The 18455-nt window shown below is 43.6% G+C and overlaps 1 protein-coding gene across 1 annotated transcript in view; it reads left to right on the top strand.

The window, feature by feature from the left end:
* Positions 1-18455, top strand: part of LOC126188543 (neurogenic locus notch homolog protein 3-like) — a 136666-nt gene that overhangs the window by 46157 nt on the left and 72054 nt on the right. Inside the window, exon 5 of the mRNA XM_049930143.1 lies at positions 13949-14100. Coding sequence (XP_049786100.1) covers positions 13949-14100 — 152 coding nt within the window. The remainder of the gene's footprint in view (positions 1-13948; positions 14101-18455) is intronic.

The raw sequence follows: 18455 nt of genomic DNA on the forward strand, positions 1-18455 counted from the left end.
AAAATATTGCAGCTCTCCCTGGTCACATTGATGCAGACTCTAAATTTATAACGCGAACAGTTCGTCTGTGTGAACGAGTTGAACGAGATGTAAGATTACTCACGTGTTCCGTGCGGGACGTGGTAATTCTGCCCCGCACCTCCATGTGCTCATGCCGAACAGTCAATCCTAAAGTAATTTGGAACGAACTATACAGGGAGTTTCCGTAATAGCGTGCAAAAATGTAACAGGACATAGAGAATACTTCACTGAACAATTTTAGGCAGGGAACCTGGGGTCGGAGAAGCCAGGTTAAGGAGATATGGAAGTAAACTCGTCTGCCGCTTTGTCTAGGATTACTGTCTTCCAGCTTATTTACAACTAATATGCGGACAAATTTACAGGTACTGTCCTGTTTATTTACATGTATATTCTTTATTTCCTGCAAAGAAAATGGCCTGTGACGTCACCTGACCTGAACCCCCTTGATTATTTCCAAAGGTGATATCTAAAGTCACTTGCGTATGAGACCCCAGTGGATATGGAGAGGGAGTTAGTTGCCAGAATTGTAGCTACCTGTGTTGTGATTTTAAACACACCAGGCATATTCATTAGGGTGCGTCAGAACCTTCTTCACCAATGTTATGCGTGCATTGAGGTTGTTGGCCGTCAGTTTCAGCACATGTTATAAGATACACTACAAATGGTAAGTTCATTGTGTCAATGACGATATTTGCAGTTTATTGTAACTAACGTAAATAAAAAAAGTACACAGTACTGTGATTTTATTCCTGTTATCTCCTTAAGATGGCTTCTCTGAACCCAGGTTCCCTACCTCAAATTGCTCAGTGGAGCATCGTCCGTCTCCTGTTCAATTTTTGCACGCTCTTACGGAAACACATGTAGAGATCAGAATCGGATCCAGTATGAGGCCAGTGTTGAGGGTTGCATACGTCAAAAATCAAGGCGCCGCTATTGATGGCAGTGCTATACTGGCTTCCTTCCTTTCTGCTTTAGTTTCGCGAGTAGGCCGAGTCTAGGAACGGTGGCACTTCGGTCACGTCCTACACATCGACTCGTTCCCTCTTGTTAAGGGGGTAGTCTTGCTCGGACGCGTGGCAAATAGGAGATTTTTCGTGACTATTTTCAAGTAAAATAATAAGTTATGCTAAATTGATGATATACTTTTTTCCTTACATCTTTGTCTTAAGAAATCACTTTTGTGTCCACATCGGATCCTCTCTGTAACCACTGCTTCAGGTGGAAGGACCTCTTGCTACTGGAACATTGCGAGAATTCCAAAAGTCCTCATATTGGATCTGTATCAAAATAATTTTGAATATGTCATTGTCAATATATTTTCTATCAACGTACATAGGATAACTGAAACAAAATGTTAACATATTAGTGACAGGGTGATTAAAATTTCATTTTCTTCGCCCAAAAAATAGAGGCAAAAGTGTGGATCGAAAATAGACCATCGAAGATACAGCAATATGGCTGTGTATGCTGACAGATAATTGAATTGTGAATATCAACATCAAATTCTGATCAAAATCGTATGTACTTTTGACAAGTTATGTTTCCCACCAATTTGAAAAATACGGTTTCGATAAAAAGTTTAAAGTTTTGGGTTACATTTTTTTGTAGTTAAGCTAAACATATCTCCAGCCAGTGAGCCTTGGACCACACAACAATCCTTCCAGATCCAAAGCGAGGTCCCCATCCATCATCTTCGTGGCCATGATTGTCCTGCGGGCTTCTGTCAACTGCAGGTCTGCCCGCTCGATACCCTTTTCGTCTGCTGTAGCGCAGAAATTGTAACAGGCTGATCCGGTCTCAAGTCCAAGCACTTCCATAATATCCTAAATGCTTGTTAGGCTGTCGTTGAAATTACATGCTGCCACATTGGCTGCGACCTCGAGTATTTTTTTTCCCGACGTGAATAGTTTTCGGAGGCACTTTTCACAAATCTGCATATAACTCGATAACGGAGTTCCTGGCGAACTTTGAATGAACACTACAAGAAAGTAGACATCCCAGAGAACATTTTTAGCCAAAAAAATCGAGTTTTGGATATTTTAATAGAGTATTACCCGTTTAAACTGTGCAGGAGTGTAAGGATAAGACGTAGAACAAAAACTGAGTGCACGACCTTGTTGTTGTAGTGTAGGACGAAAAGGACCGACTCTCGGGATCAGATGGCCTCCACCGCAATTGCGTTTTGTGAGACTGTGGAGGGTGTAAGGCGAAAGTTAAGTTATGCAGTGTATACAACGCAGATTTACTCATAAGAGGAAGCGTGATGCCTGGACAAATTTCTATGGAACAGTTCACAATTTATGGCACTCTGCTGGTAAGAAATCAAACGAAATACAACTACTCGCTAACGAGTCGCCAGACACCAGCAGTCCCTTGTGGCAAAACACTCAGAAAACATCCTTGAACAACTTCCCACATTTTGTTGGCAGCGTTCGTATTCACCCTGTACGTACAGGTGTTCGACAGAAATATATAAACACCGTGAAAATGCATGCTTGAACATAAATGCAAATACTAGCGAATCCCGCAGGTTGCGCTGTTGTATTTGACCGAAAACGGCAACTGTGCAATGGCCTCAATACGTTTCGGTTGTCAGTCGTGATCAGAACAATGTTCCGTGTAACGTTACGTCTGAGCTAAGTGTTTAGTTTTGTTTTGTTTTAGGACGAAAAAAAAAACAATTAGGGTCATACGCGCCCATGTCAAAGCTGTAGAACACAAGACAAAGAGAGTAGTTAAAAACGACTACTCGTCAATCCCAATCGACGGAAGAGAATACAGCTAAAAACACGGACGTGGAGAAAGGTTTATAAAATACGCCATAGAGAAACGGAGGTCCAGAACTAAAAATTAAATGGCCTTCGTCGTATTGCTACGGCCGATAAAAAGTAAAAACGCGGTGACAGCCCGAGCATCGTTCGCTAAAACGGCCTATAACTCAGACGGCAAATACAAACGGAAATGTAAGCGGTTAAAAATAGGGCATTCCGTCAGGAAATCGTGGACAGTCAAAGGTTGGGCGCAATGTGCACAAAGTGCTGGGGGGGGGGGGGGGCACTTAACAAATAGCGATGGCTAAAAAGACAGTGCCCAACATGTAACCCAGTTAAAATTATCTCCTCGCGGCGAGGGGGTCAAGAGGAGCCGTCCAAGTCGCGGCGGGAGGCTTAATAACCTGGAGCGTGTTCCCATGAAGGGAGCACCAGTGGTAATGCCAAAGTGACACCACTTGCTGATAGACGGCAACACAGAGATCATCGGAGGGAATGTAAGAAGTAGCGGGCTGAGGCACGAGGACTGCAGCCTCGACAGCTGCGTCAAAGACCTCGTTTCCCGTCAGACCGACGTGAACAGGACCCACATAAACATCAGAGTGGCTCCATCAAGAGTGAGCAAGTAACAGCTTTCCTGGACCCGTTGCACTGAACAGTGGACGTTGTGTAGCGTACAGAGGCTTTGAAGGGTGCTGAGAGAGTCAGAGCAGATGACGCAATTAAAAAGCCTGTTTCTCCCGATGTACTGTGCGGCCTGACACAGGGCGAAGAGCTCTGCTCTAAATACTGAGCTTTCAGAAGCCGATATCGAAAAACACGGGTGCCAATGACGAAGGCACACCCGACCCACGGTCAGTCCGTGTACACAAAGATACTATCGCGAAATTCCATGCGAAGGTCGTGAAACTGAAGGCGATACAGCGAGGTTGGAGTAGTGTTCTTAGGAATCGAATGAAGGCCAAGGCGAATATGGGCCGCCGCACGAAGCCAGGATGGTGAAGGGTTCACACCCACCGGGAAAGTTGCAGGTAACGTGAAGTTAAGCTGGCGGAGCAAGATCCGAAGGCGAACTCCAGAAGGTAACAAGGAAGACGGACGCACCCCATGCTGGCGATCAAAGTAGTCATCGAAGAAGGAGGCATAGGACGAGTGGCCACGCATGGCAGACAAACGGCGTGGATATCTGCTGAGGAGAACGTTACGGCGGTAGGACAGCGGTAGTTCGACAGCTTCTGCATACAGACTCTCAACCGGGCTGGTGTAAAAGGCGCCAGTAGCCAAACGGATGCAGCGATGGTGGACAGTATTGAGACGGCGTAAGAGGGACGGACTTGCAGATGCATAAACGAAACACCCATAGTCTAGTTTCTAACGGACAAGGGACCGGTTCAAACCAAGGAAGGTGGTTCAATCTGCACCCCAGGAAGTACCACTAGACACTGAGGTACCGCGTACAGGTAAGACACGTGGGAGGACCAAGAAAGTTTGCTATCGAGCATGAGCTCCAGGAATTTCGTAGTTTCAACGAACGGAAGAGCAATAGGCCCAAGATCTAAAGACAGTGGAAGAAACCAATTGCGCCACCAGAAATTCATACAAACGTTTTGTTAGTGGAAAAACGAAAGCCACTGTTGATGTTCCATGAGTAAAGACGACCGAGACATCGCTGAAGACGCCTCTCGATGAGATAAGTCCGTGGAGAACTGCAATAGATGGCAAAATCGTCAACGAAAAGGGAGCCGGAGATGCCCGGCGGGAGACAGGCCGTTATAGGGTTAACGACGATTGCAAAGAGCACGACCCTCAGGGCGGAACCACGAGGCACCTGAAGTGAATTGGAACGTGGGAAAATTGTTGGTGCTCGTATGGTAGGTGCCACCGCAACCAAGACAGACGAATGCTGTGCGTTTCAACAGGCACCTTCTCGAAGTTTTATACTCCATACAGGTAAAGCGGCAAAATATCACCCGCTAAGTCTCAACATGGAAGAAAGTGTGCATTGAGTGATCGTGACAGACGATCATTGACGAATATTGTGACGAAAAATAAGAGGACGACAGCTCTAAAGTCACTGCAGAAATGAATATCGCACTCGTGAATCCCTCTATAGGCAGGGGATTACATGGCGACCTGGAATTCCAAAACTACTCATCAGCGAAGCCATAAAACCTGGACTATGGAGCAATGCAAGAAAGTCGTTTGCTCGGATGAGACTTATTTCAAACAGTTTCCCACTTCCGGCCGAGTTTATATCCCAAGAGTGAAACAAGGCGGGGGTTCGGGGTTGATTTGGGCAGTCACACTGTGGTATTTCATGTTCCCCATGGTTATTCTGCCAAGTCGCATTACTGCCAAAGATTATGTGATCATTTTGGCTGATCAGGTCCACTCCATGGTACAATGTTTGTTCGCCAATGGTGATGATGACTTCCAGGCCGCAACACCCCTGTTCACACAGCTCCCATCGACTATGACATGTTTTGTGAACACAAGGCACCCTGGCCTCCGAAGTCACCAGATCTCCATATTATTAAGCCATTGTGGTCTACTTTGGACAGAGCGGTGCGTGATCGCTACCCACCTCCATCATCGTTTCCTGAACGTGCCTCTTTTTTGCTGTAAGAATAGTATAAGATTCACTTGAAAACCATACAAGTCCCGTATTTATCCATTCTGAGAAGAGTGGAAGCGTTTTTGAATGCGACGGGTTTCCTACACAGTATTAGGTATGGCGGTGTGTTGCGATTTTGGTGTTTCCATATTTTTGTCAACCTCCTGTACATCTACATCTACATCTACATTTACATTTACCTCTATAGTCTGCAAACCACTGTGAAGTGCATGGCAGAGGGTCAGTTGTTAGGGCTTCTTCTCGTTCCATTCACGTATGAAGCGTGAGAGTAATGACTGCTTAAAAGCCTCTGTGCGTACTTTTATTACTCTTATCTTGTCTTCGCGATCCCTAAGCGGGCGAGACATAGGAGTTCGTAGAATATTCTTAGATCCATCGCACAGTTAGTTATAGAAACTTTCTAAGTAGGTTTCCACAAGATAGATTGCGTCTATCTTCAAGCGTCTGCCAGTTCAGTTCTTTTAGAATCTTAGTGAAACTCTCCCATGAGTCAAATAAACCTGTGAGCATTCGTGCCGCCGGCCTATGGTGACTGAGCGGTTCTAGGCGCTTCAGTCTGGAACCGCGCGACCGCTACGGTCGCAGGTTCGAATCCTGCCTCGGGCATGGATGTGTGTGATGTACTTAGGTTAGTTAGGTTTAAGTAGTTCTAAGTTCTAGGGGACTGATGACCTGAGATGTTAAGTCTCACAGTGCTCAGAGCCATTTGAACCATTTTTAGCATTCGTGCCGTCCTTGCTTTTGTTCTTTCAATGTACCCTGACACTCCTATTTGGTACGGGTCCCACACACTTGAGCAATATTCTAGGATAGGTTGGACGAGTGACTGGAAAGTATTCTCCTTTGTAGACTGACTACTTTTCCGCAGTAATCCTCCACTGAACCGAAGTCTGCCGCCTGCTGTACCTACGACTGAATTTATGTGGTCATTCCGATTCATATCCCTACAAATTTTTACACCAAGGTATTTGTGTGAGCAGACCGATTCCATTTGTGACTTATTGACCTTATAGAGGTAAGCACTACGTTTTTCTGTTTTGTGAAGCGCACAGTTTTACGTTTCCGAACATTTAAAGCAAGTTGCCAGTCTTTGCACCACATGGACACCCCATTTTGACATCTTATCGACATTCGGCTGGATATTTGTGCAGCTTTTTTTTCAGACAATGTCTCATTATAGATAACTACATCATTTTCGAAAAGTCTGAGGTCATTATTAATATTGTCTGCAAGGTCATTAACATATAACATGAACAGCAAGGGTCTCAAAACACTTCCCTGGGACGCATCTGAAGTTACTTCCACATCTGTCGGTGATACTCCAAATAAGTTTATATGCCGTGTCCTCCGCGTCAAAAAATCTTCCTTCTATTCACAAATCTCACTTGATACCCCACATGATCGTATTTTAGATAATAAGCGTACAAGTGTCACAGAGTCAAATGCCTTTCAGAAGTCAGGAAACAGTGCATCTGTACCTGACTACCTTGCTCCATGGCTTACAAGATGTCCTGTGAGAAAAAAAGCGAGTTGGGTTTCACATGATCGATGTTTTTGGAACCCATGCTACTTGCCACAGAGAAGGTCACTGTGTTGGAGATATCTCATCCCATTTGAGTTGAGAAGATGGTCTAATATTCTGTAACAAACGGATGTCAACGATATTGGACGGCAGTTTTGTGGATCATTTCTAATAATTCTTCTTATAAATTGGTATGACCTGTGCTTTCTTCCAGCCACATGACAGAGGTCGAGGGATCTTCGGTATACTTTAGTTAAAAGAGGAGCTAACATACCCGAAAATTCGGTGCAGAATCTGCCAGGGATTCTATCAGGCCCTCGAGCTGTGCTCGGTTTTAACGACTTCAACTGTTTCTCAACGCCAATGGCACTAATATCTATTTCGCTTACCTTTGTATTGGTACGTCAATGAAACTGGGGCAGTGCTTCTGGATTTTCCTTTGTGAAGGAACGTTTGAAAACGGGGTTAAGAATTTCTGCGTTTGCTTTGCTACGGAAATTTCAGTTTCTGTCTCGTCCATGAGTATCTGAACACTAACTGTGGTGCCACTACAACCTTTACATATCCTCCCAATTTCTTCGGGTTTTTGAGATATCATTCGATAATATTCTGCTACAGTAGCCGATGAAGGCTTCAAGTATTGCCCTCTTGACAACCAAACGCAATGCGTATATCATCTCTCTATTTGTACCCCTATACTTTGTTTTACATCTAGTATGCAGTAGTCTCTGTTCCTGTAGAAGTTTCTTTACGATGATTGTATACCATGCAGGGTCCTTCTCATCAGGAACTGTTCTACTGTGTACATATCTATCCAGCGCTTTGTTAATTATTCTTTTAAACTCAAGTCATAATTCCTCCACATGGCCCTGTCCCGAGGTAAAAGTTTCAAGTTCCTCATGGACATATGATACTATCGCCTCTTTATGTAGTTAACTGAACTTGCTTTAGTTACCTTTTGTAATCATTGTTTCTACAACTACCTCATGGTTACTGATACCAGTTTGAATGTGAAGATCGTCAAAGAGATCAGTATATTTGCTGTCATTAGATTTAATGTATTTCTATAAAGTTGGGACTCCGAACTGTCTGTTCTAGGTAGCTTTCAGAGGAGGCTTTTAGATGTTTCTCAGGATGTCTTTTCACGCGCACATCTAAAAAGACGGTAATTACCCAAACTGACTTACGGATGATTATAGCATGACTGGGGAACTTACATACTAGCTAACTGAGGTTTCCTCAACAGTTTTCAATTACATCGAGTCGATAGGAAAATTCAGTTACAAGTTTATTGACACTGTGTCTCGCTCAAACAATATCGCATGCAGTGGTTTTGAGATTCTTGTCTATTGCGAAAAATGCATCACCTCCATTTCTCATTAGCGTATCCTTTCGCAAACGCTTAAATTTTGTCCAAAAATCTCGTTTTTCGTGGATCTCGGGTTTTAGTCGGTTTTTTTGTCAGTATTATGTGAGCTTCATTTCCTTTTAGGTACACTTCGAACTCCGGCACTTCTTTGCGAATGCTTCTACTGTTAACCATTTAATACACTCCTGGAAATGGAAAAAAGAACACATTGACACCGGTGTGTCAGACCCACCATACTTGCTCCGGACACTGCGAGAGGGCTGTACAAGCAATGATCACACGCACGGCACAGCGGACACACCAGGAACCGCGGTGTTGGCCGTCGAATGGCGCTAGCTGCGCAGCATTTGTGCACCGCCGCCGTCAGTGTCAGCCAGTTTGCCATGGCATACGGAGCTCCATCGCAGTCTTTAACACTGGTAGCATGCCACGACAGCGTGGACGTGAACCGTATGTGCAGTTGACGGACTTTGAGCGAGGGCGTATAGTGGGCATGCGGGAGGCCGGGTGGACGTACCGCCGAATTGCTCAACACGTGGGGCGTGAGGTCTCCACAGTACATCGATGTTGTCGCCAGTGGTCGGCGGAAGGTGCACGTGCCCGTCGACCTGGGACCGGACCACAGCGACGCACGGATGCACGCCAAGACCGTAGGATCCTACGCAGTGCCGTAGGGGACCGCACCGCCACTTCCCAGCAAATTAGGGACACTGTTGCTCCTGGGGTATCGGCGAGGACCATTCGCAACCGTCTCCATGAAGCTGGGCTACGGTCCCGCACACCGTTAGGCCGTCTTCCGCTCACGCCCCAACATCGTGCAGCCCGCCTTCAGAGGTGTCGCGACAGGCGTGAATGGAGGGACGAATGGAGACGTGTCGTCTTCAGCGATGAGAGTCGCTTCTGCCTTGGTGCCAATGATGGTCGTATGCGTGTTTGGCGCCGTGCAGGTGGGCGCCACAATCAGGACTGCATACGACCGAGGCACACAGGGCCAACACTCGGCATCATGGTGTGGGGAGCGATCTCCTACACTGGCCGTACACCACTGGTGATCGTTGAGGGGACACTGAATAGTGCACGGTACATCCAAACCGTCATCGAACCCATCGTTCTACCATTCCTAGACCGGCAAGGGAACTTGCTGTTCCAACAGGACAATGCACGTCCGCATGTATCCCGTGCCACCCAACGTGCTCTAGAAGGTGTAAGTCAACTACCCTGGCCAGCAAGATCTCCGGATCTGTCCCCCATTGAGCATGTTTGGGACTGGATGAAGCGTCGTCTCACGCGGTCTGCACGTCCAGCACGAACGCTGGTCCAACTGAGGCGCCAGGTGGAAATGGCATGGCAAGCCGTTCCACAGGACTACATCCAGCATCTCTACGATCGTCTCCATGGGAGAATAGCAGCCTGCATTGCTGCGAAAGGTGGATATACACTGTACTAGTGCCAACATTGTGCATGCTCTGTTGCCTGTGTCTATGTGCCTGTGGTTCTGTCAGTGTGATCATGTGATGTATCTGACCCCAGGAATGTGTCAATAAAGTTTCCCCTTCCTGGGACAATGAATTCACGGTGTTCTTATTTCAGTTTCCAGGAGTGTATTCTCGCTCGTTGGCGGGCAGGGTGGTGGGGTGGGGATGGGGGCATTTCTTTGTATCTTTCACTGATACTTCGGTGTCTCCTACAGCTACCGTTATCTGGACTGGATAGAGTCGCTCATTCTAAAGAAAACTTTGTGTGCACCCTACACACAGTCAGCTGCCTTGGTAGCAGCCTCTGATGCGTAACGCACATCTGGCCGATTTAGAGGGCAATGCAGTTCTCAGTCCTATGGCGCAAGTCTCGGAAGTCGAAGCCTAGCTTGTCACATAACCTTTGCAGTTTCTGGTTCAAGCCTTCCACTTGACTTAGAACCAGAGAGCTACGATCAGTTCTGGGACAATGCTGCAGAGAGCGAGTTTCGTTGAAACTCCTTGAGCAAGGCTGGTATTTTCAACCTTCTCTGCCAGTCGCTGGAATGATCCAGATACGACTTCGGAGCTCAGACAGGCATCATTTGACCGAACGTGTGCCATAATCTGCAGTTCGTTGCTCCCTGTTCCATCAATGGGTACCGGAATCGTTTCTTCAAAATGTTGCATGATGGTCCCAGGCACAATCACTGGGTGCACCTAGTGTTATTTCTCACGCCCTTCTGAGATTATTTATCGTACTTGTGAACTGTCGGCGAGTAATAGACGTCAAACTATTGTGTTTGCCTCCACTCGATATGGGACACAACACATTTGCTGACAGTTGAAGTGAGTCTCACTGGCTCATCTACAGTTTCAGTGAAAGGCAGCACTCCGAACTTGTTCGTTATGGGGTGGTTATAACGCCCTGAGTTCTCCCTGGTCCCTGCCTCATCTTTACAGGGTGCCTAGACCTACCACTGACACACCACTCACAGTCAAATGATCAAGCAGTGATAGATCCTGTATTTGCTGTAGAAGAGACCGTATCCACAGGATATTGTCTCTTCTACCTTTGATATTTCTGATGCCAGTACACGACTCTCGGTAGCTTCCTCAACACGCCGATCTGCAGAAACTTCCAGCGTCTGATTGTAGTCAACGAGATTTCCAGCCGCTTACTCCCCCCGTCGGAGCTTAGAGTCCTCCCTCGGGCATGGGTGTGTGTGCTGTCCTTAGCGTAGGTTAGTTTAAGTTAGATTAAGTAGCGTGTAAGCTTAGGGACCGGTGACCTCAGCAGTTTGGTCCCATAGGACCTTACCACAAATTCCTAAATTTTTCCAGCCGCTTATGAACAGCAACGAACACATCTGCTGACCAAGGACAGTATACACAAGGGAAGGCTACATTGTGTTTGTTGCAGTATTTTATGGAACATTAAGTGAACAACTAATCTTGCTGATACTCTTTTAATTTATGGGTCTGATATGGTACAAGCATTGCCAGTTGCCTTTAAGAACTGAAGCGTTAACAACCAAAACGATATATCTATTATGACGACATAAAACGTGACATAAATTTTCTGTTTTTCAGAAAAGATTTTGAAGTTATGATCACTAACAATTCGACGATGGCATTACTTGACGAAAAATTTTGATAATACACCGCCCTGTTAAAGAGACAACTAATATGTCACGATATAACAATTATTTACAGTAACTGTAAATGATAAACACTGTTTTGCTGTGATATTATGTTATAGACAATATTCGTAACAGACTGAAATTCTAAAAAAAATACGCCTTTAATCATGCAGAGTACTGACACAATCAATGAAAGATTATGCGAAAATGACACGAACAGCAAAATGTTAAAAGCTTGAATATCGAATCGGACCTTTGCGGCACACGTGGTCTCAGCCAATAGAAAATCCAGTAGTCAGTTTATATACGTAGATAAACGTAAGAATTGTATGGATTTCTTTTTACTTACAGTTGGCTGAATTTGTGACACCATTTGCTCTAGCGTCCCAAAAATGAACACAACAGTGTCAGTTTACCAGAGTCAAAATTGCAAAAATTGTGTGGCACCAATATAGCACTTCTTCCACTTGAGACAGCTAACAATATACATTAAGTTCCGATGTATACTATACATATAACAAAAGTAAAAATTCACTCAACGATTATAACATGCGCATGTGATGCAAATATAAACTTTTCATTCTTGCATTACTTTGATCAGGACTGGGTGATAACAGTAGCAAAAACATTAACAGGACAGCTTGTGCACATTTACACGTTTCTTAAGGCGTACAATAAAGCGCGTGCAAAAGCAAACAGGAAAAGTCGCGCGTTGTTGCATTGGCCACAAAGTACAGGCACAGGGAAAAAGTTATTATGGTGGCAAGTGCTAATAGGAAATTATCAGTTCTTGATTACTGTGCAGAAACTGCATTATATGCTGCAGCACTGGTCAGCACGACAAGAAAAAAACGGTCAGTACGGGTGAAAAAATGGGAGATCAGACGAGAGGATAGAGGAAACTTGAAAATAACTTCTGTTAGAGGATGAATAAGAAGGTATGCAATAGCGACTTTTGGTTAACTATACACACTGGCCGTTCCTCACACCGTGGCAAGTGGAGGAGAGGAGAGAGATGTATTACATTGTACACTGATGAGACAAAACATTGTGACCACTGCCCACCGCAAGGTTATATGCTGCCTGGTGGCGCGGAGGGCACATGATGCGGTAAAAGTATGTGAGCAGAGCAGAGACGAATGAGGAATCATTCTAATGACAATAAGTGGCGCAAATTCGGAAATGCGCCATCTTAAGTGACTTTGACAGAAGCCAAAATGCTGTGGCCCAGTGCCTGGGAGAGAGCACCTCGGAAACGGCGAAGCTGGTCGGCTAATCGCGTGCTACTGTCGTGAGCACCTGTGGAAAGTGGTTGAGGAATGCTGAAAACACGAGTGAGCGACAAGAAGTTGGACGTCCCTACCTCATCACAGAACGTAGGGATATGAGGCTTGCCCGCTCTCTAAAACGGCTTAGGCGGCGATCTGTAGCAGATTTGACGACAGAATACAGCGGCACACGTGTTTTGGAGCACACCGTTCAGTGCTCGATTTTAACACAGTGTTCCGCAGCAGAGGACCCCTACGCATTTCCATGCTGACCCAACAACATCGTCAGTTTTGATTACTGTGGGCGCGGGATCATCGAGATTGGACCACGGATCAATGGAATCGTGACACCTGGTCGGATGAATCCCGTTTATTGTTAAACCAGGTCGGTGGTCGTGTTCAGATACGCTGTTATCCAGGTAAACGGCTTCTACAAACAAGCAGCCAGCACAAGGATGCAGGTTGGTGGGAGCAGCATTGTGGGCTTCCATGGGATCTGCAGTAGTAATCGAAGGCACCATGACAGCTACGGACTACATAGACATTAATAGGGAACACCTGTAGCCCTTTGTGCATGATGTCCTCCCCAATAGTTATGACATCTTCCCGCAGGATAACTGTCCGTGTCGCAAGGCCTGAATCGTGCTGCATTGATTTGAGGAGCATGATAGTGTACTCTCGTTGACGTCTTGGCCATCAAATTCGGCTTATCAGAATTCGATGAAACCAATCTAGGACGCTATCGGGTGCCAGCTCTGTGCTGACAAACCAACAGTCTGTAAATATTATGGAAAGAGTATGACCTATGCTCAGGTATTTGGTGCCATAAACCTCTGGAAACCTCTCAAGTACTTGTCGAATACATAGTACACAGAATCGCTGCTGAATTGCGCTCTAGAAGTAGACCAACATATTTTTAAGTAGATGGTCATAAAGTAGATGGTCATCAGTGTACATTACATTACATTATAACATTGTGTCCATTGGCAAATCAGGTTTAAATTTATTGTTCTGTATGTGTGCTATAAGATGTCTTTTCAGTACTTTGTGTGCTTAACAATATAACATGCTATTCACACAATCCAAGCTGACAGTCAGTGCGACAGCTTAATGGGGCAACCATAAATGGCAGAACCCTTTACGGTCGCTCCCATCAGCGAATGCATCAGTTATAGTCTCAGACTTCCCAAATAGAAGATATTTTCTCTGAGACAGCTTAGAAGTTGGTAATCTTGAGTAATTTATTTTGTGAATTCTGATTTCAGCCCAGTGTTCCCACTGACAGAGCTCATGCTGGACTGGGTTCATGGACCAAAGCCTGGAACTCTGGCTGAAGAGGGTGATCACACCGTAGTTGTACGCATGTTGTATCGTCGAAGGGTGCTGCAGAAATGCCGTTACCGCTACAGTGTTGTAGGTTAGTCATAAATTATAAAATGGATTTTACTTCTTTCTATATATATCAAGTGAACCAACAAGACACACTCTTCGTTATAAAATAGTGAATATTTCAGTTTTTTTCCTGTCGTCATCTAATGGACTACCCTCTTTCAAAAAATCGGATTAATATACCTTGAAGTATATGCCCAATGGAAAAAATGTCTAGCAGACATCAAGCTTTGGACAACAGTGACTGGAATACACTCTTTGAAATTCTGAAAGTAGCATGATTAAAATACAGTGAGTCTCTTCACATAAACTCATTGATGTAGTATTTTAGATTATTTTATAATTGGAAACAGCAAGTAGTCTTTTGTAACATCAAGTCATTTCATTGTATTCCACTTCAATAAAACATATGGTTTGACTACTTTCCACATCCCAGAGACCATTCTTCACACAATCCATGGAGTATGACTAACATGATGTAAAAACATAATGAGGGCAGTAGGTAGTAGGGGAGTGAGACACCCTTGTAGCCTTTCCCCAATGCTATTCAGTATGTGCACTGAACAGGCAGTAAAGGAAACTAAAGAGAAATTTCGAAAGAGAATTAAAATTCAGGGAGTTGAAATAAAAACTTGGAGATGGCAAATGAGTGTGAAGATTTAGTTGAATGGAGTGGGTAGTGCCTTGAAAAGATGTTGTATGATTAACATTAACATGTGTAAAAGAAAAGTAATAGAAATAACTGAACTGAATCAGGTAATGCAGAAGGAAAAATAAGAAAATGAGACTCGCAGTTGCAACAAAAGGTTTTATGAAAGAAAGAAATATGTTAACATCCAATATAAATTTAAGTGTTAGGAAGTATTTTCTGAAAGTTAGTTTGAAGTGTAAGTAGTCTAAACATGAGGGGTATCAAGAGAACAGAACTTTTGAAATGTGGTGCTCAAAATGAGAAGACTGTATAACATATTAATGAGGCAGTACTGAATGGAATCAGGGAGAAAAAGCCTTACAGTAAAATTTGACTATTATAAGTGATTAACTGTGTTGTATACACCTACGATATGTATCCAACATAGAGGTAACAGCAAGCGAACCTCCTGCCGCAGGTATATGTTATTAAGTGGAAGTAGCCTGCTGACATACTAGACACACAGTCTTCACTAGGCAAAAATCTCAGAGATAAAATCATTAGTGACAACACACAAGTACAATAACAATCATATTTTAAAAGAAAATACATTGTAAAATCTATACTCAGCCTTTTTTTGTGAGCAGGTGTCTGACTGATGAACCTAATCTAACCTAACACAGTTGATAATTTCTATCTAACTGAAGTTCAGATAGGTCGAGTTCAGTCTCTCACCATGTAAGCAGTTTCACTATCATTTGGAATAATGTTACGCACTCTGCATAAACTGTCCAATGACTATATTGGTCGAAACTTACAGATAAATAGTGGGCAACAGCAAAGAATTACAGTGTTGAGTGTTGAGTGATAGCAGAGTGATAAATGTCTGAGAACTGCTGGAACCTGGACTACAATAACTGGAATTGGCTGAGTCTCAGCATGCAGTTGCTTAAATCATGCGTCCTGCATATGAATGTCATCCAGTGATCTATTTGGTAGATGAATCAAATAGTTCTGGTAGAAGCACTCCCTATGGTGACAGACATAACCATTCGAACAATGGAAAATTCAGGCTGAAATAATGGCAATATCAGCATATTGTCAGATGTAAGTACTGATAGATGAATGGCCCATGTGAATGTCTTTAGTAAGATCACAAAGTAGTTCCTCGTACATGTGCCATCTAGGATGAGACTGATGATACTGTATGTGAGGTGCCATACTATTATTGCCTGAACACAGTACCGTGTACGTGTCTTGCACACACAGCAGATTGACAGGACACATCCCAAGGGATCAAAGGAGACCATATTTTATGGACTATTATAAGATGCACTTTTTTCTTCAAAAAATTGTCTCCAAGTTCAGGCGCATCTTATACTCGAAATTAATATAAAAATTTTGGTGTTTGATTTAAATTCCTGCCAGTCTTAAAAATGGCCATATATTCAATGTCGCGGGAAACCTATCTCTATCTGGCAACACTGAATTCAACTGCCACCAGCCGTGCACCAACGCTATGAACGTGAGTTGCGGGGATTCACAAGATTGATAACACTGTCTTTCCCACACCACCTACACAAACCCAGAACACTGTCCAGCCTATGATGCATCATTGCAGTCTACAGTGCCAGTGAACTGAACTGTCAGTGATTTGTGTTGTCAAAAATGATTCAAATACGCATTCATAAGCTGGCTCTACAGTGGAATGTGACAGACTTCGAGGCTTGTGAAGTGTCATGGACTTAGCATGAGAACCAAAACCAAAATATCTCAGAAAATGCCACAAGAGCATGAAGAGAAAATATTATCTTTTGCAACATTGAAAGAAAATTAGTGTGGAACTAAGCCAAATAGCAAATCTGGATGAAATTCATCTGACATTTGATGTGCTGAGTAACAGAGCTGTTGCCATGAACGCTGCTAAAACTGTATCTATAAAAACAAGTTGACATGAAAAAATACACTTCACTGTTGTCCTTTCATGCTGTGCTGATGATACTAAACTTATTCCAATGATCATTTTCAAATGTAAAACAATGATAAAAACTTTTGAAATACTGCCAGGAGTTGTTCACATACATTACAAGGGCTGAATGGACACGGCTGGTATGAAATTAAAGATTAACACAGTATGGGAGACAAGGAAAGGTGCTTAATTCAAGAAGAGTTCTCTTCTTGTGCTCTATCACTTTACTAGTCATTTGAAAAATTCTGTGAAAGAGAAACTGAGACAGGGAAATATAGAACTTGTTGTTATTCTGTCAGGACTTATTTCACAATTGCAATCTCATGATGTCTCGATAAATAAACCATTTAAAGTGTATATGAGAAAAGAGTGAAGCAGATGAAAGATGGGTGAAACTCAACATGAATTCAAGCTGAAAGGAGCTGTAAAATGACCTACAATGAAACAAGTGTGTCAGTGGGTAAACCAGTCATGATTTAAATCTTTCAAGACGTGCGACATAATTAACGCTCCCGATCGCAATGAAAAGGTCAGTTCGGTTTTATAAACTAACAAGAGAACCTCCCCATCGCACCCCCCTCAGATTTAGTTATAAGTTGGCACAGTGGATAGGCCTTGAAAAACTGAACACAGATCAATCGAGAAAACAGGAAGAAGTTGTGTGGAACTATGAAAAAATAAGCAAAATATACAAACTGAGTAGTCCATGCGCAAGATAAGCAACACCAAGGATAGCGTGAGCTCAGGAGCACCGTGGTCCCGTGGTCAGCGTGAGCAGCTGTTGAATGAAAGGTCCTTGGTTCAAGTCTTCCCTCGAGTGAAAAGTTTACTTTATTTATTTTCGCAAAGTTGTGATCTGTCCTTTCGTTCATTGACGTCTCTGTTCACTGTAATAAGTTTAGTGTCTGTGTTTTGCAACTGCACGGCAAAACCGTGCGATTAGTAGACGAAAGGACGTGCCTCTCCAATGGGAACCGAAAACATTTTATCGCAAGGTCGTAGGTCAACCGAACCCTCCACAGAAAAACACGTCTGATATATTCTATACGACCCTGGTGACGGCATGTGTGTCACATGACAGGAATATGTTGTCGACCCACCTAACTTGTACACTTGGCGAATGGGTAAAAAGATTCTTCTACCTTGCCCGATTTAGGTTTTCTTGTGGATACATACTACAGCGCAGTTACCTCGCATCGGACGGACGGACGGACAGATGATAATTGTCTGAAAATAAAAAAAATTAAACTTTTCACTCGGGGGAAGACTTGAACCAACGACCTCTCGTTCCAGAGCTGCTCATGCTAGTCACGGGGCCACAGCGCTCCTGAGCTCACACTCTCCTTGATGTTGCCTATCTTGCGAATGGACTACTCAGTTTGTATATTTTGCTTATTTTTTTCATAGTTCCATACAACTTCTTCCTGTTTTCTCAATTGATCTGTGTTCAGTTTTTTTAGGCCTATCCACTGTGCCAACTTATAACTAAATCTGAGGTTGGTGTGATGGGGAGGTTCCCTAGTAAGAATATTTTGTACTCTGGCTTTGAAATCTAATAACAGAAATGGTAAAAATTTTATTTTTTTTATAAAAAATTGCTTAAAAATTAATGTGCATTTTGTAGTACTTAGTGACTTGTACTCAATAAATATCGGCTAATTGATAAAGGATGAATTGTGTTCGGGTAAAAATTGTAGGAAGAGAACAAGACCTGACTACAGCAAGCAGGTTCAAGTAGATAAGGGTTGCAGAAGTTAGACAGAGATGAAGAGACTTGCACAGG

This window comes from Schistocerca cancellata, chromosome 5 (assembly GCF_023864275.1).
Source record: "Schistocerca cancellata isolate TAMUIC-IGC-003103 chromosome 5, iqSchCanc2.1, whole genome shotgun sequence".
Lineage (NCBI taxonomy): Eukaryota > Metazoa > Arthropoda > Insecta > Orthoptera > Acrididae > Schistocerca > Schistocerca cancellata.